Source organism: Schistocerca piceifrons, chromosome X (genome assembly GCF_021461385.2).
Source record: "Schistocerca piceifrons isolate TAMUIC-IGC-003096 chromosome X, iqSchPice1.1, whole genome shotgun sequence".
Lineage (NCBI taxonomy): Eukaryota > Metazoa > Arthropoda > Insecta > Orthoptera > Acrididae > Schistocerca > Schistocerca piceifrons.
In genome coordinates, this window is record NC_060149.1 from 751095143 (window position 1) to 751121687 (window position 26545).

General features: G+C 42.6%; 1 protein-coding gene across 1 annotated transcript in view; it reads left to right on the forward strand.

Annotated features, from left to right (window-relative positions):
* The window catches only part of LOC124721702 (protein anon-73B1), a 45443-nt gene extending 23411 nt beyond the window's left edge, over positions 1-22032 (forward strand). The window contains exon 2 of the mRNA XM_047246788.1: positions 20125-22032. Coding sequence (XP_047102744.1) covers positions 20125-20238 — 114 coding nt within the window. The 3' untranslated portion in view covers positions 20239-22032. The remainder of the gene's footprint in view (positions 1-20124) is intronic.
* Positions 22033-26545: the final 4513 nt, after the last annotated feature.

The window sequence follows — 26545 nt, forward strand, 5'->3', positions numbered from 1 at the left end:
AATGAAAGTGTCTTGCAAATTTCGTGCTCTGCAGCTTGTAGAAATTGTAAATATGTCAGACCATTAATAATGAACAGGACATATTTATAAAATAAAAACCTCTCTCTGTAACAAATAAAAATTTCTTTAATGTATACTACCATATCCTGAAATATTTACCGTTCCTTCTGAAATGACCTGTATGTGAACTTCTTAAATTTTTTTAGAATGCTGATCAAAGTGATTGATTAGAAGTAAGATGTTATTAAGCTCAGAACAACAATTTTTTTAATAAAATTATTCATGTGTTATTGTAACTAATAACAGTGTTTTGATTTTAAAGGTATCTGATAGTCATTGCATCAGAGAATGTAGTGTAAAATTTGTTGCCTGTACAAAACCAGGTCTGCTTTGGGTATTTCAGAACAGCATTTACTGAACCTGACAGTCCCATCTTATCCGCTACCCATATAAAGTGTATGTTGAAGAAACTTAGACAAGACTGATGTCTGTTTCTAAAGTATCATCTTGTCTTAAAGCTAACTACTTTGTCATCTCTAGCTCTACCAGTTTCCTCCTTCAGTATATTCCATATTATCTGTATTTTGTTGGTTGATGGGGCTGTCCTTGTCTTACGACGCATCTACTTGGGTGTCTGGAATACTTTCTTTAGCATTCTGCAGTATATCTTGTAATGAACTAATGTTGTAACATCAGAGCTTTTTCTGACTTTGATACTCTTATTGTGGTTTTATCTGAACTACTTTTAGGGTGGAACTGTCTTTGAATAAGAAGGGATGTTATTAATAAATGGTTCCCCCCCCCCCCCCCCCCCTCCACCTCTGTATATATATCTGCAGTTTGCATCTTTTTGCAGTTTCCTAAAGGTCTCCATCTGTGTCTTATTAAGTACCTTCCTGATCTCAGATTTAGTAAATTTTTGAAGTAATGATTGGTGTCAATGCTTGTAAAATAAACTGCATGTTAAGATTTTAGAGACTAGTGCATACCAAGTTTTGAGTACAGTTTGGTTCATTAGATTTTTTTACATTATCAGTAGCTGTTTTTAAGCAGGTGTTTATCCTAGTTGGAAACTGTATAGTGACAATTAAATTGAATGATACTCTTACTGACTGCAGTACATTTTTATTCGAGGGATTTTTAAGAAAATCTGTATTAAAATCACCAGCAGCCACTAACTGTTTGTATCTTAATGTTAAGTAAGCCAGTACTTAGTCCTGCCACTGACATACCACCAAGTCTCCTTCACCCCAGTTTCCCCATTATATTGTGTAATATGAAAATGTGTATACTAAACAGCTTGTGTTCTGTTGCCATGTTGATGATTTTGATGAAACTGGTCAGTTAGGGCACACACACCCCAGAAGAAACATTATATACTGGTTCAGATAGTCTCATGTCTTTTACATTGAGGTAGTAAATCTTCAGCAAAACAAAACATGTTTGAGTGTTTCAGACATGCAAATGAGGAGGCCAGTTCTGATAGACATTGTGGGTGAAGAAGGCACTTACGCATAGGCTGTTTTGTAAACGTGTTTGTTTCTTGTTTCAAGGTAATTTAACTAGTTTCTCGGTAACAAATAAGTAAACTACCGCAAATAGCGTATAACTTCATTGTTTTAATACAGATTTCAGAAAAACAGCGTAACTTTATATCAGAAACTTGCCTATATACGTTTGTTTATAGGCCTATTCTCGTAACGTTTTTGGAGAATCAAAGTTAAAATATCTCGTTTAATTGCCCTTTTTTCATTCCATCGAGTGAAATATATAATAAATAGCGTATACCTTCGTTGTTTTAATACAAATCTCAGAAAACCAGCGGAATTTTAAATCAGAAACTTGCTTATATGCATTTGTGAATAGGCTTAATTCTTGTAACGTCTTTTTTGATTTTCGGTAATTTAATTGATTTATTCTAGCTAAAGTATTATTTTTGCCATGAGTCAGAAGTGCCTGACTTGCCGTAGAATTGTTAGTTCCGGGGTTTGGTGTGATGGATGCAGTAGTTTTTTTCACTGGGGGGACTGCAGTGGCGTGGGTGTTGGGAAAGTGGATCAGGCTCATCAGTGGTTATGTAGGATTTGCAGCAGAGATAGGAAGATAGTGGAACAGGAGGGGAAAATTGCTGCCCTTCAGGCTGAGCTAGATCAGGCTAGGGAAGATCTGGACAGGTTAAGGAGGGAGAAGGGCAAAGAGAGGTGGGAAGTGGCAACAGGTAGCAGAAGGAACAGGCCTAGAACTAAGTCTGACAGTTTTGTGGTGAATGTCAAAAATAAGTTTGACCTGTTGCTTCAGTTAGAAACTGATGAGCCTCAAGCAGAGGTAGGTGTAGACAGGACACAACAAACTTTCAATAGGAAATTGAAAAAGAATGTAGGAAAGTCATCGAAAAGGAAGAAAGTTTTGTTGTTAGGCAGTTCTCATGCCAGAGGTGTAGGCCAACTTCTGCAGGAGGAATTAGGACCAGAATACCAGGTCACAAATTTTTTCAAACCAAGTGCTAGTCTGGATCAGGTGACAGAGGATTTAGGTTCACTCTGTAAAGGATTTACCAGGGAAGACACCGTGGTTATTGTGGGAGGGCCAGGGAACAGCATCGACAGAGATCCTGGGTACAGTATAGTGTGTGACCTGGTAAAGATTGCGTCGGCATCGAGACACACCAATGTTGAATTTGTATCTGTCCTGAGACGCCATGACCGGCCTCATCTGAACTCTTCTGTTGGGAGAGTTAATTTGGAGTTGGAACGGCTGCTTGTGTCGGGTGCGGGGGCTCATATTGGTGTGGTTCCTGTTGATCATCTCAGTAGGTGGGACTATACCAGGCACGGCCTACATCTCAACAGGAAAGGGAAGGGGAAACTGGTTGGGGTAATAGCAGGAAATTTAAGGGGGGGAGGCACTGCCATGAATGGTAAAATACCAGTGGTTACAGGTGTTGGAGCAGCACCTTTTTTAGGATAGGTAAGACAGAAAGATGTCAAGTTCTACGAGAGGTCAGGATTGAAACAAATCTTCAGTTTAGGAAAGAAATTCAACAGCACAATTCTAGCACATTGGATCACCAATCACAGCTATCAATTATAAATTTTCACCAATCACCAGAAATTTTATCTCCACCAAGTTGTATCTCAGTCCTAGGTAATTGCATTGATGAACTAAAGTCACCCAACCCAATTGACATAATCTGCCTCTCTGAACACCATGTGACCACTGGTATAGGAACTAGGCCTAAGCACAATGAGAAACTCAGACAGGGGAGTACTGCAAATGTTAGAATAAGGAAAGGTTCTCATAAAAGTATAATTGAAAGTAATGTAAGTATATTTCATCAAAATATTGGGAGTTTAAAGAATAAAGTAGATGAGCTTCTGGTTTGTTTGGAAGATTTAGAAGCTGGGAATGAAATAGATATACTATGCCTGTCTGAGCATCACATTGTTACTGATATGGATAAGGTAAATGTAAGTGGTTATAAGCTCTCTGCACATGTAATGAGAGAAAATATGGAGAAAGGAGGAGTTGCCATATATGTCAAAAGTTATCATTGTGCAAAAAGTATAGAAACAAAAAAGTTTTGTGTAGAGAAACATATAGACGCATGTGCCTGTGAGCTTAAATTAAATAAAGGCACATTTATAATTGTAACTGTATATAGGTCCCCATCAGGAAATTTTCATCTATTTCTGAAAAATTTGGACTCCTTGTTGTGCTATCTGTCAGACAGGGGGAAGCAAATTATTATTTGTGGGGACTTCAATGTAGATTCTCTGAAAGAGGGTAATAGGAAAAACGACCTTGAAATATTACTCGGTTCTTTCAATTTGACACCCGTTATTGATTTTCCTACTCGGGTGGTAAAGGATAGCAGCTCACTGATAGATAACTTCTTTATAGACCAAGATAAGTTTAACCAGATTAATGCTCAGCCTGTTGAGAATGGTCTTTCTGATCATGGTGCACAGCTAGTTACAATATATGACATAGCTCCATTCAGCAATACTAAACAGTCCTTCAAAGTAGTACGTTCAGTCAACAATTTAACAATTGCAAATTTCAGGGAAAGCCTACAGCAGTTAGACTGGGATGAGGTGTACCGTGAACCTGATGCCAATTTAAAATATAATTTATTTCATGACACTTTTGTAAATGCATTTGAAAACTGCTTCCCCAAGAAAATAGTTAAATATACTCGTAAGAAACCTTGTAACAAACCATGGCTTACTAAGGGTATAAAAATATCTTGTAACCGGAAAAGGGAAATGTATCTGACAGCAAGAAAGAGTAGTGACCCAGAAACTATCAAAAATTATAAAAACTACTGTGTTATATTAAGAAAAGTTATTAAAAAATCCAGGAGTATGTGTATCATGTCTGAAATCAGCAACTCTGATAATAAAATTAAAACAATTTGGAATATTATTAAAAGAGAAACAGGTCAACCAAGAGCAGAGGAAGACAGTATTACCATCAAATTGAATGAAAACTTTACGAACAAAAAGTCAGAAGTTGAAAATATTTTTAATAATCATTTTCTAAATGTTGTGGATATAGTAGGATCCAGGTGTTCATTAGAAGATGCTAGGCTGTTAATGGAAGAGGCCATACCTATGCAATTTGATACAATTGAAATCTCACCCACTTCTCCCTCTGAAATTAGGAAAATAATAAACTTACTTAAAAGCAAAAACTCACATGGAATTGATGGCATTTCCAGCAAAATACTAAAAGCTTGTTCTCAACAGATAAGTAAGATTCTCAGCCACCTGTGTAATAGCTCTCTGGAACAGGGCATTTTCCCTGATAGACTGAAATATGCTATTGTTATACCTTTGCATAAAAAGGGGGATAGATCTGATGTCAACAATTACCGTCCAATCTCCCTTCTAACAGCTTTATCCAAAATTTTTGAGAAAGTAATGTATTCAAGAGTAGCTTCACATATCTGTAAAAATGAAGTACTAACAAAATGTCAGTTTGGTTTCCAGAAGGGTTTTTCAACAGAAAATGCCATATATGCTTTCACCAGTCAAATTTTGAATGATCTGAATAACCGAACACCACCCATTGGGATTTTTTGTGATCTCTCAAAGGCTTTTGATTGTGTAAATCATGAAATTCTGCTAGACAAGCTCAAGTATTGTGGCATGAGTGGGACAGTGCACAAATGGTTTAATTCGTACCTAACTGGAAGAGTGCAGAAAGTTGAAATAAGTAGTTCTCGTAACATACAAAGATCAGCACACTCCTCAAACTGGGGAACTATCAAGAATGGGGTTCCACAAGGGTCAGTCTTGGGTCCTTTGTTGTTCTTATTATATATTAATGACTTGCCATTCTATATTCATGAAGAGGCAAAGTTAGTTCTCTTCGCTGATGATACAAGTATAGTAATCACACCTGAGAAACAAGAATTAACTGATGAAATTGTCAATACTGTCTTTCAGAAAATTACTACGTGGTTCCTTGTAAACGGACTCTCACTGAATTTTGATAAGACACAGTACATACAGTTCCGTACAGTGAATGGTATGACGCCATTAATAAATATAGACCTTAATCAGAAGCATATAGCTAAGGTAGAATATTCCAAATTTTTAGGTATGTCCATTGATGAGAGATTAAATTGGAAGAAACACATTGATGATCTGCTGAAACGTTTGAGTTCAGCTACTTATGCAATAAGGGTCATTGCAAATTTTGGTGATAAACATCTTAGTAAATTAGCTTACTACGCCTATTTTCACTCATTGCTTTCATATGGCATCATATTTTGGGGTAATTCATCACTGAGGAATAAAGTATTTATTGCACAAAAGCGTGTAATCAGAATAATAGCTGGAGTCCACCCAAGATCATCCTGCAGACATTTATTTAAGGATCTAGGGATATTCACAGTAGCTTCTCAGTATATATACTCTCTTATGAAATTTGTTATTAACAACCAAACCCAATTCAAAAGTAATAGCAGTGTGCATAACTACAATACTAGGAGAAAGGACGACCTTCACTATTCAAGATTAAATCTAACTTTGGCACAGAAAGGGGTGAATTATACTGGCACTAAAGTATTTGGTCACTTACCAAATAGTATCAAAAGTCTGACAGATAACCAGCAAGTATTTAAGAAGAAATTAAAAGAATTTCTGAATGACAACTCCTTCTACTCCATAGAGGAATTTTTAGAGATAAATTAAGAAAAAAAAGAAAAAAAAAACAAAAATATTAAAAAAAATTAAAAAAATAAAAAAATAAAAATAAAATATAAAGAAAAACAAAAAACACAAAAAATAAAGTTGTTATATTAACTTAAGTATGTTGTTAAATTAACCTAATTATGTCATGTATTGGAAAATTCGACTCGTTCCACATCATTACGAAATATCGTATTCATGATCCATGGAACTAGAATTAATCTAATCTAATCTAATCTAATCATCCCATTGTCACATTACATGGGATATTCCGCTTAACCTAATGAGTGCTTGAAAAATCCAAGAGCAGGTTTTCCAACATGATTTTGATGTATTCTCTGCTGTGCACTGTACTATGGTTAACAGATGATGGATGTAAAGTTATATGCTTCTTTGACAGTAGACAGGAAATGATTTTGTTGCTGAATTTGATGTATTAGGATACCAATATTTAAAAGTGCATAATGCTTAAAAATTGTACCTTCCATGCTCCCAGTGAGTATTGTAAACCCCCAATCAAATGTGATCAAAACTTTTTGGATTTGGTAAAAAGGATAATGCCATTTCCTGCTCACCTTTCTTTCTAACCAGCACTTGTGTGCCAAGGTTTAATGATTCTTCAGAAAAGTCATTGGCTTCTCATTAAAATTGTCACTATTGAGTTCCTGCCAAATGTCCACACATTATTCCCTCATTTCAGAAGGGAAATGGTGTTGCTCTAGTCTTGCCGAAGCCATGCAAAATTGGAGCATATTAAGAATAACACAGTGATCTAATACTTGTACAATGTTGGAATCCACTGTTATTTGTCACTTTTGTCATTCTGCCATTAACTGCTCAAATGTTTTCTGTCATTGCTTGCCATTCTTGGTGCAGATGATCATCTGCAACAGCAGATGGATGCAGCTGGAGTAAGGTGTTCACTAGCTGCTCTGACAGGGGTGTTTTATAATATCAGATTTCTCATTCTATTTGAATTTTCATTCATGTCACACATGTTCTTCTCCCCCCAGGGGGTCCACAACTCTTTTGTGGACACGTGTGTAGCGAGCACGGGACCCCGAGCTAATGTGGCCCTCCTTCCTTTCCGGGCTGCATACCTTCCCTTCCCTTTCCGCATCCCTCCCCGTCCCCCATCTTCGCCCCCCCCCCCTCACCTCTGGCTCTTTCCTTCCCTTTCTCCCCCTCTGGGAGTATGGTCACTTTTCCAACTTACTTGCTTTCTACACTTACAAGTCCTCGTCCTTCCTCCGTCCTTCTCTTTTCCTTCCCTCTTCTCCTTGCCCTTTTCTCCGCTGCGGCGTTTGAGACCCCCTCTTCTTTCCTTTCCCTTTCTCTTTTTTCCTCCCTGTGCGTGTCTGAAGGCCGACCCACGCACTTCCATGCGTAGCCGGTGACGGGGTAACGCGTAATTCCCCGCCCCGGGTAGACAGGTAGGACACGTACGTACCCCCTGGTAACGGCCAGGCCCAGTGAGGGGTGATTACCCGAGCTGATACTTTCCGAAAGTGCCGATTGGTCCCTCCGTCCGTTTGTCGGGAGGTGTGACCTGAGGTGTGAACAATCACCTAAGGCGGGTGTGCCCTCGGTGAGGGCCCCCACAAGGGAGGAGCGCGCCATCGGAGACGCCGGTAATCATGGGGGATTCTTCCGCAATGGTTTCCTCACCTTCCACTATGTCTGCTCATAAACGTAAGTTCACTGAGTCTCAGCCACAGACGGTTCTTCCATCGTTGCCACAGTTCCTTGTTGTTTCTCGGTCTGACGAAGGTCACGACTTTTCCACGGTCAACCCTTTCATTATTCAGAAAGGTGTCGACGCAATTGCGGGTCCTGTAAAGTCTTGTTCCAGATTACGGAATGGCACCCTGTTGTTGGAAACACACAGTGCCCTCCAGCCTCAAAAATTGCTGCGTACTTCTCTGCTCCACACCTTCCCTGTCCGGGTGGAACCGCACCGTACCTTAAATTCCTCGCGTGGAGTCGTTTATACACGCTCCCTCGATGGATTGTCTGACGAAGAAATTCAGCACTACCTGTCTGACCAGGGCGTCACAGCTGTTCATCGGGTTATGAAAAGGGTTGACTCGAACATCATTCCAACCCGCACTCTCTTCTTGACATTTGACAAAGTTCAACTCCCATCAAAAATCAACGCAGGCTACGAGATAATTTCCGTTCGCCCTTACGTCCCAAACCCTACGCGTTGCTATCGATGTCAGCGGTTCAATCACACCAGCCAGACCTGTTCCAATCCGGCCAAATGTGTTACGTGTGGCAAGGATGCCCATGAGGGTGCTTGTCCACCTCCATCCCCTCGCTGCATCAACTGTATGGGTGACCACGCTGCTTCCTCTCGAGATTGCCCCGTTTTTAAGGACGAAAAACTCATCCAGGAAATAAGAGTGAAGGAAAAGGTGTCGACCTTTGCTGCTCGAAAGTTACTCGCCAGTCGACAGCCCACTGTGCCTCAGAAAGGAAAATACAGCACTGTCCTTGCTTCTCCTCGGCCAACAAAGGAGGCGGCCACGCAGACTTGCGACCTCACCTTTAGTACCACGGTCGTCAGATCGGCCAGCGCAAAGATCGCCCGTTCAACCTCACCACTTTCGCCTGCCCACACTATGGCTCACCCTTCGTCGGGTTCTGCTAAATCTCGAGCCCAAAAGTCAGACGCCAAGTCTTCGAAAAATGAGCATTCTCGTGAAGAGTTTTTACGTACCGCAACTTCACAACCATCGGTTCCTCCTTCATCTAAACATCATACTTCCAAGAAGGCTACGAAGAAACACAGTTCCTCTCCTTCTCCGCCAAGGCGTGTCCCATCTACAGCACCACCTGGCGGAAATCGCCCTCGGCCGTCTTCTGTGTCGCCAAGGCGCACTGCTGGTGGCCGGTCAACTGGCCGATCGTTGGTGGCTGGAGCTGCTCCTGACCAACCTATGGATCAGGATCTTCTGCCTTCGACTGAATGCCATTCCATGCTGTCGGTCGCAAGCTCTGAGCAGTCGTTGAGTTGACAGCACCCTTGGTCACGTTCCTCCATTTTCTGTTCACCCTATGTCCATTATCCACTGGAATATCCGCGGCATTCGAGCCAATCGGGATGAATTGTCGATCCTCTTACGATCCTACTCGCCGGTCATCTTCTGTCTTCAGGAAACAAAGCTGCGTCCCCATGACCGCTTTGTTCTCCCTCATTTTCAGTCCGTCCGATATGACCTCCCCTCTGTTGAAGGCACTCCAGCCCATGGAGGACTCATGATTCTGCTCCACGATACTCTCCATTATCACCAAATCCCCTTAAACAGTTCCTTCCAAGCTGTCGCCGTCCGTCTTTCCCTTTCTGGATACACGTTCTCTCTTTGTACGGTATACATTCCATCGTCCACACCAATGGCACGAGCTGATCTCCTTCATCTTCTTGGTCAGCTTCCACCCCCGTATTTGCTGGTTGGGGACTTCAATGCCCACCACCCGCTTTGGGGATCTCCACATCCTTGTCCACGTGGCTCACTATTGCTAGACGTCTTCCACCAAGCGGATCTAGTCTGCCTCAACACTGGGGTCCCCACATTTTTGTCTGCCTCCACGACAAATTTATCTCATTTGGACCTTGCGGTCGGTACTGTTCCGCTAGCTCGGCGCTTCGAATGGTTCGCCCTTGATGATACACACTCGAGTGACCACTTTCCATGTGTTCTTAGACTGCAGCCTCAACTGCCATATATGCGCTCGCGACGCTGGAAGTTTGCCCACGCCGATTGGACACTTTTTTCGTCTCTAGCGACATTCGATGACCGTCGCTTTCCCAGCGTCGACGATGAGGTCACACATATTACCGACGTTATTCTCACAGCTGCGGAACGTTCAATACCACGCACCTCCGAATTGCCCCGGCGCCCCCCAGTTCCTTGGTGGAACGAGGCATGCCGTGACGCAATACGTGAGCGGCGACGTGCTCTTCGCATTTTCCGTCACCATCCAACTTTGGCAAACTGTATCCGATATAAGCAGCTCCGTGCGCGATGCCGTCGCATCATCCGCGATAGCGAGAAGGCAAGCTGGAAATTCTTTATTAGCTCATTTAACACCTTCACTCCCTCCTCGGAAGTTTGGAGTCGGCTTCGACGGTTCTCAGGCGCGCCTAGTTTCTCCCCGGTCTCTGGGCTCACTGTCGCGCATGATACCTTAGTGGACCCCGTCGCAATTTCTAACTCATTGGGTCAGCACTTTGCTGAGATTTCGAGCTCTTCAAATTACCCGCCAGCGTTTCTCCCGAAGAAACGTGCAGCGGAAGTGCGACATCTTGCTTTCTCCTCTCAAAATCACGAAAGCTACAATACTGTTTTCTCCATGCGGGAACTCCAACATGCCCTCTCTTCTTCTCGCTCCTCCGCCCCAGGACCGGATGGTATCCATGTCCAAATGTTGCTGCATTTATCAACCCATAGCCTGCGTTACCTCCTTCGCCTTTACAATCGAATTTGGACCGACAGTACCTTTCCCAGGCGATGGCGGGAAGCTATTGTCGTTCCCGTTCCGAAACCTGGAAAGGACAAACATCTCCCCTCTAGCTATCGCCCCATTTCTCTCACGAGTAGTGTCTGTAAGGTTTTGGAGCGTATGGTGAATTACCGTTTAGCTTGGTGGCTGGAATCCCGCAGTCTTTTAACACCTGCCCAATGCGGATTCCGAAAGCATCGTTCTGCCGTTGACCATCTTGTTGCTCTCTCCACTTATATCATGAACAATTTTCTCCGGAAACGCCAAACGGTAGCAATATTTTTTGATCTGGAGAGAGCATACGATACCTGTTGGAGGACAGGCATCCTCCGCACACTGTTCTCTTGGGGCTTTCGAGGCCGGCTGCCCCTATTTCTTCGCGAATTTATGGCAGAGCGCACATTTAGGGTGCGGGTGAACACTACTCTCTCCCGCACTTTCTCCCAAGAAAACGGAGTACCCCAGGGCTCCGTGCTGAGTGTTGTACTGTTTGCCATCGCCATTAATCCAATTATGGATTGTCTCCTGCCTGATGTCTCGGGCTCCCTCTTTGTGGACGATTTTGCGATCTACTACAGCTCTCAACAGACCAGCCTGCTTGAAAGACGTCTTCAAGGATGTCTCGATCGCCTCCACTTGTGGAGCATCGAAACCGGCTTCCGTTTCTCACCCAGTAAGACCGTTTGTGTTAATTTTTGGCGACGTAAGGAGTTTCTTCCGCCCTCCTTACATCTAGGTCCTGTCAACCTTCCGTTTTCCGACGTCGCTAAATTCTTGGGTCTTATGTTTGACAGAAAACTGTGCTGGTCCTCCCACGTTTCCTATCTTTCGGCTCGCTGTCTGCGTTCCCTTAACACCCTCCGTGTCCTGAATGGTACCTCCTGGGGAGCGGACCGAGTGGTCCTTCTCCGCCTCTATCGCGCCTTAGTGCGCTCGAAATTGGATTATGGAAGCATAGTCTACTCCTCTGCTCGGCCGTCTATTCTTCGGCGTCTCGACTCTATCCACCACCGTGGATTACGTTTAGTGTCTGGAGCTTTTTACACCAGCCCTGTGGAAAGCCTTTATGCTGAGACTGCTGAACCTCCGCTGTCCAATCGGCGGGCAGTCCTTCTGAGTCGTTATGCTAGCCATCTGTCTTCCATGCCTGCTAATCCAGCCCATGACCTTTTTTTCAACACCTCCTTTGATGTCGGGTATGCAGGCCGCTCCTCCTCCCTACTACCCCCGTGAGTCCGCTTCCGTCAACTGCTCCATTCTCTCCCCTTCCGCTTTCCTAAAACCTTCTTGACAACTTGGGGTACAGCACCGCCTTGGCTCCGTCCCCGGATCGACTTGCTCAGAGACCTATGTCAATTTCCCAAGGATGGTACCCCTACACTTGTCTACCGTCGGGCATTTGCTGCTCTATGTGCACAAATGACGGAAGCCACATTTATTTACACCGACGGCTCGAAAACATCGTTAGGTGTAGGGAGTGCCTATATTGTTGGCGACACCCCAAATCACTTTCGGCTTCCCGACCAGTGTTCGGTTTATACTGCGGAGCTTTACGCTGTTCTCCAGGCTGTCCACTACATCCGCCGCCATCAGCGGATACAGTACGTAATCTGCTCAGATTCTCTCAGCTCTCTCCTAAGTCTCCAAGCTCTTTACCCTGTGCACCCTCTGGTCCACCGGATTCAGGACTGTCTGCACTTGCTCCACCTGGGGGGCGTCTCAGTGGCGTTCCTCTGGCTCCCGGGACACGCTGGTATCTGTGGGAATGAGGCGGCCGATATAGCGGCCAAGGCTGCAATCTCTCTTCCTCGGCCAGCTGTTCAGTCTCTTCCGTTTACCGATCTACGGAGCGGTTTATGTCGCCAAGTTGCTCATTTATGGCATGCGCATTGGTCAACACTTCCCCATAATAAATTGCGGGAAGTGAAAGCCCTTCCTTGCGCTTGGACCTCTTCCTCCCGAACGCGTCGTCGGGAGGAGGTAATTTTAGCTAGACTCCGGATAGGGCACTGTCTTTTTAGCCATCGACATCTTTTAAGCGGTGATCCTCCCCCACTCTGTCCCCACTGCTCTCAGCTGTGGACGGTCAGACACCTTTTAATTGAATGCCCCTATTTTAATCCGTTACGCTCCCGTCTACAGCTATCGCCTGATCTATCGTTGATTTTAGCAGATGACACGCGCTCAGCTGACCGCGTTCTACAGTTTATTAGTGACAGTGAAATGACGTCAGTCATTTGATTTTTTTTTTTGGGGACAACCAACCCCTTTCTATAGTGGATTTTTAAGCATTCCTTCTGCCTTTAGTTTCTCAAATTTTATGACTTTGTTCCCCTTGCTGCTGATTTTAAATTTCGTTTTTTTCCTGTTTCCTACGTCACGGGCTGGGCGCTAATGACCATAGAAGTTTTGCGCCCTAAAACCACAAACAAAAAAAAACAAAAAAAACACATGTTCTTCTAAAATGCTGAGTTGGCTAATAATGTTTTGTGTCATTCAAAAATGGTGCAGCCATCTGAACACTAATACTGTTATAATCCTTACAGCATGAGTTACTACAATCCTTCTAATTCTATAACAATCGTGTTCATCAAAATAACTAATGATATTTGCACATGCGCATTCCATTGCCGCCTAAAGGATCTTTGTTATGATTTCTAACAACTTGTAGGGCAATGACATCAATTAAAAATTGCCTTGCTCTGGTATATGGTGGCAACAGTATTTAAAAAAAAAATATTGTAATGAATCATAATGGGGATTCACTTGAAAGTGCAGAAATATCTGTTAATTTTTTACACATGTGAATGAATCTCTCAGATGCTAAAATACAGTTTTTCCTTATTGAACTCTGTGAATTTGCACCATAATAAGACATTCATGAACATCACAATGATTTGAGGTATGGTCATAGCCTCGTGGTATGTCCTTCCTTCTTCCAACTTGTGAACTGAATAATCCAGTCAGTTATAGGGATCCCATCTTGGCTTATTTAAATTTTGTCTCCATTTCCCAGGCAGAGTAATGAAAACATATTAAATGCTATGAAGAATCTTCCCAATCATTCCAGCCTCTCATTCCCAAAGAAATGAGACTGTGCCTCTATATCAATTTTGACTATGACAGAGCTAATTTTCACATCATTTCACCTGCTAATTTTTTTGGCCCTATTATGTGGTTTTCACTTCCTGTTCTCATAATTTTAGATTTTACCCACTACTTACAGCATGATTTTCAGCCTTAATCATCATTCTTATATAAAAATTGGAAATCCATAATGGAATAATGACAAACTCATGAAAAGTATAAATTGCTACTCACCATGTAGTGGAAATGTTGAGTCACAGACAAGCACAACAAAATGACTGCTAAATAAATAAGCTTGGCCAAAAAGCATTCTTCTGGCACGCGCACATGTGCTCGCATGCACACGCGCTCACATGCGCACACACAGTAACAAGCATTGTGTCTACATGGTGCTGGCTGGACCAACAGTGCTAGTGTTGCATTTCTGCAGGTAGACTAGGTTCTAGTGGTGGTGTGCCAGGTGGGGTGGGTAGAGGGGTTGGGAAGTGGGAATGGGGTTGAGTAGCTGGGACTCGGAGGGAGCAGAAGCTTTGCCAGCAAGGAATGTGGAAGGAAGGGGAGGCAGGTACACAGCCTAGGCATGTGATGCACAGTTGTCAAAGCCGGTGGGAGCAGCATGTACGGAAGGCAACAAGTAGATGTGGAATGGGATGGGGTGACAAGACGGGGGAAGGGGAAACAGTTGAATAGAGGATACGGGGACAGTTGGTTATCACAGATTGAGGCCAGATGTGTTGCAAGGATAACTCCCATCTGCGTAGTTCAGAAAAACTGAGCATGGAAGAAAGGATCCAGATGGCCGGGTTATGAAGCAGCCATTGAAATTGAACGTTTTTTGTTCAGCTGCATGTTGTGCCACCGGGTGATCGACTTTGTTCCGGGTGACTGTTTACTGGTGACCATTCATCCTGATGGACTGCTAGTTGGTTGTCATACCAACATAAAAAGCTGTGCAGTGTTCGCATATGACATGGCTGCTTTCACAGGTAGCCCAGCTTCTGATGATGGGATAGGATAAGCCTGACAGTGCTCGTGTAGTAGGTGCTGGATGGGTGGATTGGGTGTTCGTGCACATTGGTCTACCACATAGACATGATTCCTGTGGCAAGGGGTAGGGAGTGAGGGTGACATAGGAATGGACTAGAATTTTGTGTTGGTTTCGTGGGTCATGGAACACTACTTTGGGAGGGGTGTGAAGGAACCTGGGTAGAATGTCTGTCATTTCAGGGTATGATGAGAGATAATCAAAGCCCTGATGAAGAATATGTTTCAATCCAGGGTGATAAAGGAGGCACTCTTATTGTTGATTCTTGAGGGTGGTGGGAGGATTGCAGTTGTGTGAAGATATGGCATGGGAAATCTATTTATTGACTATGTTTGGGGGTAGTGACTGTCCATGAAGGCCTTCATGAGACCTTCAAAATACTTGACAAGGGAGTTCTTGTAACTGTAGATATGTCATCCGTGGATGGCTGGGCTATATTGTTTTTTTTTTTTTCTTTTTTTTTTTTTCGAAATGATAGCAGCAGTCGAAATGCAGGTACTGGTGGTGGTTGGTTAGGGCGTTTATTGTGGACAATGTTGTGAATGGAGCCATCAGGGAGGTGGAGGTCAACATCCAGAAAGGTGGTGATTTGTGTCACCTACTCACGGTGACTCTCTCATCAACCCATCATAGCGCCTAAAACCTACCTAACTGACCTTTTCAGTTTCCCACATCCTACAAAACTCATTCCCAACACTCCATAAACACAGAACTCAAGCAAATTCAATACACTTTTGTCAACCTTTCCACCAAAAACATTGATCCCACAGAAGCTTCAGTCCTATCCAAAGGCCCAACCTTCGGCCCCACACCCTAGTCGAACCATGTTGCATGTGTCAAAGACCTACTCTCCTCCCAATCCCTACAAGTGAAACACTTTTTGCCACCAACCCCTCCAACTACAGCAATCCCAATCCCAACATTGAACCTTGCTTCTCCTAGTTCATAACACCAGCCAAATATGACCCTCCCTCCCCCCTCCCACCTAACCAACCTCCCATCACCTTCCAGAAAATCCTTATCTCCAGCTGGGCCTGACCATCCTTCCCCATATTGCTTCCTAAGAACACTAACCATTCAGTAGAACAAAAGACAGCCATGCACAACCTGACCTGATCATCTTCCTTGCATACAAAGGCTCCACCAAGTGACAACCTGACAGAATGCATCTGACAGCTATCTAACTCCTCCTCCTACAATCTCTACCATGGTGATCCCACCCCAGAAGTTCAACATAACCTCCAATCCCTAATGAAAAACATAAGTCCTTTGCCATAACCTCTCCCCGAGTCCATCTCCATCCTCACCCTGACATCACCCTGCACATCCTTCTCCTGCATGCTCCCCAGAATCCACAAACGCAAAAATCCTGGGTGCCCCATTGTAGCTCGCTGTTGTGCTCCCACTAAGAGAATTTTTGCTCTTCTCGACCAACACCTCCAACCAACTGCCCGAAACCTTGCCTCCCACTTCAGATGCTAACCATTCACTTCAGTGACTCTCCACCATCCTCACCTCCTTACTTGCTGGATCTCTACCCATCATTGTTCATGCCACCTCCCTATTCACCAACATCCCTCATGCTCATGGCCCTGCTGCTGTCAAACACTACCTCTTTCAATATCCTTCAGACTACAAACCCACCACCTCATTCCATATACACCTTACCAACTATATCCTGAAGAACAACTACTTTTCTTTTTACGGGAATTTGTACAAACAAATTTGTGGCACAGCCATGGGCACCTGCATGGCAATCTACAGGAAACCTTCTTAGCCTCTCCAAACCCTTAATCTTGTTCAGGTTCATTGACAATATCTTCATGATCTGGACTCATGGCCAAGATACCTTATTCTCATTTCTCCATAACCTCAACACCTCGTCTGCTTCTACATCTACATAGATACTCAGCAAGCCACCACACAGTGTGTGGCAGAATGTACCCTGAACCGCTACCAGTCGTTTCCTCTCCTGTTCCCTTGCAGATAGAGCAAGGGGGGGGGGGGGGGGGAATACTGCCTATATGCCTCCATATGAGCCCCAATTTCTCAAATCTTATCTTCATGGTCCTTCAATGTATGTTGGCAGCAGTAGAATAATTCGGCAGTCAGCTTCAAATGCTGGTTCTCTAAATTTTCTCAATAATGTTTCTCAAAAATAACATTGCCTTCTCTCCAGGGATTTCCATTTGAGTTCCTGAAGCATCACTGTAACACCTCAATGTTGTCCGAACCTACCAGTAACAAATCTAGCAGCCCCCCTCTGAATTGCTTTGATATCTTCCATCAATCCAACCCAGTACAAATCCCAAACACTCAAGCAGTACTCAAGAAAAGGTCACACCAGTGTCCTACATGCGGTCTCCTTTACAGGTGAACCAGTGTTTCCTAAAATTCAACCAATAAACTCAGTCAATTTACCATACACCATGGCATCATCAGGAAATAACTGCAGATTGCTGCCCACTCTCTCCACCAAATCATTTATGTATATAGAGAATTGCAGCAGCCCTCACACACTTCCCTGGGGCACTCTTGATAATACCCTTGTCTCTGATAAACACTTGGTGTCGAGGACAACATACTGGGTTCTATTATTTAACAAGCCTTCAAGCCACTCTCAAATCTGTGGACTTACTCCATATCCTTGTACCTCCGTTAACAGCCTGGAGTGGGGTGCTGGCAAATGCTTTCTGGAAATCTTGAAATATGGACTCTGCCTGTTGCCCTTCATCCATAGTTCACAGTGTATCATGTGAGAAAAGGACAAGCTGAGTTTCACAGGAGCAATGCTTTCCAAAACCATGCTGATTCGGTGCACCTAAACTTTTCAGTGTAAAGAAAGTTTATTATAATCAAACTGAAGTTATTGGTCTATAATTTGGTGGGTCCATTCTTTTACCCTTCTCATATACTGGAGTCCTGTGTGCTTTTTCCAGTTGCTTGGGACTTTGTGCTGGGTGAGAGATTCACAATAAATGCAAGCTCGGTAATGGGCCAATACTGTAGAGTGCTCTTTGTAAAATCGAACTGGGCTTCCATCCAGATCTGGTGATTCATTTACTTTCAAATATCTCAGTTGTTTCTCTGTGCCAGGGAGGGTTATTACTATGTCATCCATAAGGGAGTCTGTCTGATGATCAAATGACTGTATGTTTGTACAATTCTCCTGTCTGAATGAATTCTTGAACAAGAAATTTAAAACTGTCTTTCATTTTGCTATCTTCAGCTTCCACACCAGACTGGTCAACAAGGGACTGAATGGAAGCCTTAGACCCACTTGGAGATTTTACATAATACCAGAATTTCCTTGGGTTCTCAGCCAGCTCTTTTGTTCAGGTATGATGGCGGTAGCTGCGTGCTTCACGCATAGATCTTTTCACAGACCCCTGAATCTCTGCTAACCTTCGCTTATTGTCATTTGTGCGTTCCCTTTTGAACCGAGAGTGTGACAGTCTCCCATCCAGTTCAACTGGTCCTCAGTCCTCCTTGGCAACCTCCTGGACATAGATCTCCACTTCTCTAGTGGCTCCATCCACACCTCTGTCCACGTTAAACCCACTGATCACCAACAGAACCTACATTTTCACAGACGCTATCCTTTCTACACCAAAAAATCCATCCCATGCAGTCTAGCCACCTGTGGACCATGTATCTGCAGTGACAAGAACTCCCTTCCCCATTATGCTGAAGGTCTCACGAAGGCCTTCAGACAGGCACTGCCTCGCAAACTTGTGTGCAAACAGATTTCACAAGCCATATCCTCCCACAACCTGAATCCTCCCCCACCCCCAAGAACTGGCTACAGAGGAATGCTACACCCCCTCCCTTTGTCACCCAATATCACCTTAGACTGGAACAACTGGACCATGCCATTCATCAGTACTTTCTCTCATCATGCCCTGAAATGAGGAGCATCATACCAAAGATCTTTCCCATCCCTCTTAAAGTGGTGCTCAGTCACCCACCCAACCTACACAACATCCCGGTCCATCTCTGTGCCACTTCCACTCCCAACGCTTTGCCACAGGGATGGTATCCCTGTGGTTGACAAAGATGCATGATCTGCCTAATCAATACTTCCTGTCACAGGCTTGTCCTTTCCCATCAGAGGCCGGATCACCAGTGAAATCAGTCATGTACCAACTGTGCTACGAACACTGTTCAGTAGTTTTTTGACTACCAAGCAGCTATCCACCTGGATGAATGCCTGCTTCTGCCTGCCTCTCGCCACCCCACCTCACACAACCCCAACCCCAACCACAACTTAGTCCACTTTCCAACAAAATGCCGCACTTTCACTGTTCGTTCAGCTGACATCATGTGGAGGTCTCAGATGTGTGTACTTCTGCCTTTTGGTGAGTGGTCACCTTCATTCCAAAAGTATTTACAGTCTACCAGAACTTCCCTACAGCAAATGAATAAATTTTTGAGACATGATTTCGATTGTAAAAGAAATGTTATCTTTCTTCAGAAAACTGTGCCTCCACACAAAGGCAGTGACAGGCAATGGCAGTGGTGAAACTGAAGGATTTGAAGTATGAATTGTTGGATTATTGACCTCTGATAAACTGTTCTCATATATGAAAAAAGTTTGTGGATAAAGTATATTCTGAGTGCAATGAACTGTTCATGGCAGATGTTGATATGTATTTTTGAAGGTCCTCCACAATTTTCCTTTAAAGATGGAATCTACTTATATTTTAGAAATGCTGAACACGATCATTGATAGAAAGGGGATATTGTGAAAAAATAAATTTATTTCTGACTGGCCAAGGACTAGTTGCTATTATACTAGGACAGTGAGTTTTGGAAGCATTGGTTTTATCTTGCATCACTATTACAGTGAAGGTCCGTGAGAAGGTGATTTACTATTGCTGTTTTCCCACCTGTTGTAAAGGGGGCTGAGAGAGAGAGAGAGAGAGAGAGAGAGAGAGAGAGAGAGAGAGAGTGGGGGGGGAGGGGTGCACGCATTCTGGCTGGAATGAAGGTTCATATATGCGCTGTGCATTGTATTGTTAATTATCAGTACGGAAAGAAGCAGATAAAATCCAGTGCTGCCACATAGCTTCCTACTTGGAAATAGTGCTAAATGGTAGTGTTACTTCATGTCCTTGTGTGATTGATGGATCATGGTATCACATGCTACCCTGTAAATGAATTTGAGCTTTAAGTTGGACTATAGATAAGAGTTCTGTCCACTTGGAACTTTACACCACAGCCTCTCTTCTCATTTCTGCCCAAGTCTTGGTGATGAATATTTATTTTCTTTTTGCAAATATGTTGCAGGATTTAGAAATGAGTGATGATGAAGGTTCTGAGCACAGCACTCCACAGGCAACTCCACGGAGGCCACATATTCACCATCGACCACGAAAACAGGAGAAGAAGAAACGCCGATGAGCAAAATTTATGGGAGTTCCTTCTTAACAATTAATGAACAGTATTAAATAAAACTGAATCTCTTATGAATGATCTAGTAAAGAGTTCAGGGATAGGAGTGAATTACTTTCTAATTTTGTGCAAAGGGGAATGAGATCACCACGAAACCAAAAATCAGAGGTATACACCATTTACTATCATTTCATTTCTTCCTTTCTGTACAGGTTGTAAGGCCACTTCTGCTTTGTTCATCTGTCATAAAATAAGTATGCAGCTTTTTATTAAATGTGTGTTCAGTACATATCATGTTATTCTAAGCGATAGTTGAAATCAACAAAAATGTAGAACTTCTCTTATCCATCTGTGTTTTTTCTTGTTAACTTATATATCTGTTAATTTATATATCTGTGGAAAGACAGAAGCATGAATTTGTACTTTTTCTGACAATGTACATGACTTGAGATCATGATATTATTTTAAAATAAAATCAGGATGTTTTCTGAATCACAAAAAAATCCAGAGGAAATAAAAAAACGCGGAACATGACTGGAATTTCAGTTGCAGATATTCTATTAATTTATTTGGACAAAAAAGGAGATTGATTGCGATATTCCACATAAACTTAAATTTCAGTACAATTGTTACATGTTTTGAGCTATCTTAGTTTGATGAAGTAGTCATTGGCACATGGCCATTACTCTTGAGTTGTATTTATTTTCTCTAGAAACTTATTGTCATTCCTTGACAGATAATGTTAATATACATAAATAAGGTTAACAACATTAGTTACTAGACTTGTGAGAGATTTCATGGTTTATAACTTAAGGCTTTTTCCCCTAGTCTGCCCATCATGTGGTATTGTGACTATTTAAAAAAACTATTTACACATTTGTTGTAACCTGGTCTTGTTAGAGGAAACTCAGCTTAGCTTCTGATATGCCCTACATATCAGCTTAGTTTCTGTTATGCCCTAGATAATATGTTCATTGTGAAATTGTTTAAAAATGTTCTGCCATTTTTCACTGGCTCTAATAACTCATTTGTTACTTCAGCTCAGCATTTCATCTTCACTTATCCACTCAGTAACATTCATTGGTTTTTCTTCCTCCGCTGTGAAATTTAATGTAGTATACTTTCCAAAAATGGAGTATTAGTGTACATTTGACCAGCTAATGGTTTAAGTTAGAATGATCAACTCCATTGACATAAGAGGTTCCAAAAATCATTTATGCCAATCACAGACCTGCACAATGATGATACAGAAATACATAGCAATACCGTTGAACTGAACCTATGTCACGGCCCCCTCACTTTCCACATCATGTAACTAATGGTTTGTACAGATGTTAAAAACATTTCAGTTGTAACTTCTGTTAGTTACTCACTTTTCAATGTGCAGAATGCTGTTGAAGGTACCTAGCTGTCTGGAAAGTAACTGGATGTTTATGTGGGTGCAAATTTTTGAAGAATATTGTTGGGCAAGAGGGTACTTATCAAGAGACAGGAAATAAGATGTTCAAACGTGCAAAACATTGTTTTTATTGTTTAGTGAGAGAGGGAACTCTGTGGTTTTGCTATGACCTGGAGTCTCTTGTATTTTGTTTCATGGATTCACGAAATGATTTTAGTTTTTTGACACATGGCTTATAAGTATGGAAATGGTACATCTTCCCAATAACCAGCTATGTCAGTGAGTAAGCAGTCTGCAGCTGTTTGGACATCATTGTGTGCAGTAAGAGTTTAACATTCTATACCTGTTAATTTATTTGCAATCTTTTCTTGCTGTCAATAATAAACATTATTTGTGCCTTCTTGTCTTCGCTGTACATTTAATTGTTCTGGAATTGCTTCCCTCTTTTTCTCAACAAGGAACTTTGCCTGCACATCTAAGCAGTAAGAAGTCAAATGCACTTGAGAACTAAAATTTCACAAGCAAAAAACCTGTCTTAAAATCTATGTGGCTGGAAGGTTCAACCATTATTGAAATAATCTGCACTACTTAGAGTTCATTGATTAGTTCTTCAGAATAAATGGTGTAAGTTTATTAGTGATCAATGGGTTTTTTAGTTTGAACATGAAAACTCAAATTTGAATAGTTTTTTAATGGTATCAGTGGCATAATTCAGTGACTGAAAACTCTTAATTGTGTTTGATAATGTGATTGGCAAATGTAGCTTCTTTCACAGCAGATTGTTTTTCCATGTATGTAACTGTTTTTGTAGATAGGTAATTATCAGTTTTAAGATCCAGATATTTCTTTTGAAGAGCAACTTAATTTCCAGAATGAACAGGAGGAAGGAGAGCGGTACTAGCTGGAGGTGTGTGTGTGTGTGTGTGTGTGTGTGTGTGTGTGTGTGTGTGTGTGTCATAAGTAAGGGAAATTGTCAGTGGGGAACTTCCCCACAAAAGGCAAAGGTCCCACATTTGAGTCCTGGCCCAGTGCACAGTTTTAATCTGCCAAGAAGTTTTCACTTAATATTTCTTTGATTTTACGCAAGTTATAATGTCTGTTACCTACATCCAGTTCTAAATTTTGCACCGTAAACTGTACAGTCAACATTTTCAACTTGTCCTTAAATGCCCTGGAAGTATTCCAATAATTTACTGTTTGCTTTGCACATATGTTTCCACATGACTAACACAGGCAAGTCAAGAATGAGGACAGTCAGAAGAATTTGAGTGAATGGGAACCTGAACGTAACTGTTACTGCTGCACAATCATAATTTTCACAGCATGTATATTTCTTTTATGAACAATTAACAGTGATTTCTTTGTGGTACATGTAGTGCAATAATTATATTGTCTGGGATGAAATTTGGGTTAAGTGGAAAAAAGGTGAGGTGTGTGGCAGGGGAGATAAACATGATGTTTGCATATAATACACTCCTGTTTAAAAAGCTAAGGACCTTTTTGGGCATTATCACCTGAAGGTTGGATAAGCAGCATCAGTTCATATTCTTGGTTTAATACTCAGCTTTGGTTAACATGTAGTGATAGAAAAGTGTGTAGCTCTATCTTTGTTGGAGGATGGTAATTATAAAACTTGTTCATACATTCAGTAATTAAAACTTCCGGGCTAAGAGGCCGTGGTCCAATAGTAGAAATACTTCTCCCTGACGTTTCGTTGCCAGCTGCGGGCAACATCATCTGAGGTGAGTCTACGGCCGTGAAAGCCTACACGTTATGATTGTTCATACATTGTTTCAAGATGATACTTTACTCAGCTGATTGCCTGATGAGAAGATAAAATCAGCAACACTTGCTTAGAAACACTTAGGTGCGGCCAGAGACCATCATACAAGTACAAAAGAGGTCCCAAGTAACAGTCAAGACAGTTCTTGACCAACATCTGAATTGACTTAATTGTACAGCAGAGCCTCACCAGCAGCCTTCAGTAAGACTTACATACCTCTCTTGTTAAAGCCTATTGTAACACTCGTGAAACTTGTAGCACTTGTATTGGATGATTCTTGTAATTTGGTAACATGTCATAAACAGACCAGTCACGTTAATGCGACCACCACCAATGTTTGACATTAAAGTTCAGTAACCACCCAGAGGGCAGGTGGCAGCACTAACGGTGGAGGGTATACAGAGTGTAACAAAAATGTATGGCACAAATTGCAAGACACATTCCTCACATATAGACTAAGAAATTATGTGAACATGGGTCTGGAAACACTCATTGGAAATGAGCACGAACAGAATGCAGGAGCATACCTCCTGCAACTCTTTCTCACAGGTGATATTAAATATGCCCTCTGTGGGCATTGATACATGCATCAACCTGCTGTCATAGTGTATCTTGGATGTGCCGATGTATCGGGAGTATTGTGTATCGTTTCACAGCCTTCCAAAATATGGGCACGGAGACTCTGATCATCTTGTACTGGGGTTACATACACAAGAGCTTTCAAATGCCTGCACAAATAAAAGCCTAGTGGGTTTACGTCCATAGAACATGGAGGCCAGGCAATTGGTCCATCTCTACCTATCCATCTGTCAACGAATCTTATTTAGAAGCCGACAGACATTAATACTAAAATGAGGAGGTGCTCTATCATGAATGAATTACATGATTTGTCGCACAGCTAAATGCACATCTGCTAACAGATCAGGTAGAACATTCTCTGCAAAATGATAACTTTGTCCATTAAGCCTGGATGGAAGAAAGTGAGGCCCTACCAAACAGTCAATGCTGGCCCAAAATCTTTGATGATGACATGCTTAAACAGTTGTGAGAGAATTGACGTCTGTCCATACATGCCAATTGTAAAAATATACAATCTGTTCTCCTTGAAACGACGCCTCATCTGTGAACAGCACTGTTGCACTAAAATTAGGGTTGACACTATTGAATAGCCCATTGGCAGAAGAGTACCCATGCAAGAAAATCAGCTGCTAATAGTGCCTGTACACACAGTAAATGTTATGGATACAGCTGGTCCTTGTGTAACACTTACCAGACAGTCACCTCATCCACATTTAGTGTTGCAGCTACATGTCTACATGTCTTGTACTGACACTGTGGTCGTCGCCAATTGCGTGAAGAATTGCCGCCCTCCATTGCCATGTTCTCATTCTTCTAGTCCTCCCTCGGTTGTGAGTATCAGGCTTAAGTGACCCATACTCCTTCAGATGACACTCAATAGCTTCAAATGCTTTCCTGTCAAGGCACCTACATCCTGGAAATCTCTCCCAGTACAAATATTGAGTTCGAGTGCAATTGCCGTCAGCTAAGCCATACATCAAATGAACATCCGCCATCTCTGCATTTGTGTACACTGCCATTGTATGAGCCAAGTCTGTGATTAACTGTACACAGTAAACTGTATGCTTGTAATGCTCATACTGATTGCTGGAACAGCTGATGTTCCCTATAAACAAGCAATGGTGTACATCGCATGGCAACAGGGACATGTAAAACAAAACACTGGCGGTGCACATCATAACCAGACATCACCAAGAGTGCGTGTTTCCGATGTTCTGTTCTTGTGCGTTTCCCATGATTAATGAGTTGAAGAAAATGACTAGTAACATTGGAAGTAAAGCATTTACAGAACTGTGTTCATATAACATAATTTCTTTGTGTACTTGTGAAGGATGTGTCCTGTAATTCATGCTGTATATATTTGTTACACCCTGTGTAAAGTGCATGTGGAGTTGTTGAAAATGGTGCACTCATTGTCATACAAAACGGAGCAATTTATCAGGTGTCCAAAATGGCATGACCATTGGATTTCGAGGTAAAATAGCACTATCCAAAACTGTGATGCACCACAGGCCATAGATGATGGGTGAGCAACGGCTATGGAGACATCTATGGGCAAATGAGTGTGCAACTCTTGAGCAACTGACTACCCAGATGAACCAGGGGGCTACCAACAGCGTTTCCTCAATGACAGTTCAGCGAACATTGTTACGGATGGGTCTTGGCAGGGTGACTTCTCTTCATCGGGTGAAGGCTGGAATCTGCACACCAGTGCCACAATGGGAGGTCTACTGAGTGGTGACAATCTTTTCAGATTACTCACAATTATTGCTCCATTGGACATTCCTTGGGTGAGCTTGTCATTCTGAAAGGCACAATGGGTCAACACAAGTATGCATCTGTCCTTTAGGGACTGTGTCCATGCCCCTACATGCAGTTTTTCTTTTCATCAGGGCATCTACCATCAGGACAATACAGTGCCACATAGTTTGGTGTGTGTGTGTGTGTGTGTGTGTGTGTGTGTGTGTGTGTGTGTGTGTGTGTGTATTTAAACCAACCTAATCAAGAATCAGTGGGACCTGGACTCGTATTCGGGAGGATGACTGTTCGTTGGGCCAACCTGATTTAGGTTTTCCGTGACTTCCCTAAATCACTTCAGCCAAAGGCTAGGATTGTTCCTTTGACAGGGCACAGCCAACTTCCTTCCTTGTCCTTCCATAATCTGATGGGACCAGTGACCTCGCTGTATGGTCCCCTTCCCCTAATCCTCCTCCTCCTCCTCCTCCTCCTCCTCCTCCACCACCACTGGGACCACTTTGATTGGGCTGTTCACACCTTGGCTCCTCAGCCGAGAAACCTAGTGCAGCTGGTCATGACACTGGATTTGGCATGGCTCTACACCCCTGCCAATACCTTCCAGAACCTCAGTGACTCTTCCTGGACGCCTGCGCTGCAAATGGTAGTTATTCAGGCTTTTGACAGGTTGTAACATACCACCGGTTAGTGGGTAGTTAAAAATGGTTTAAATACCTATAAATATCTTGCCTTCGGTGTCCCTCGAGGACTGCATACGTGAGTGAAAATAGGGTTGTTCAATAAACACTGGGTACCATAAT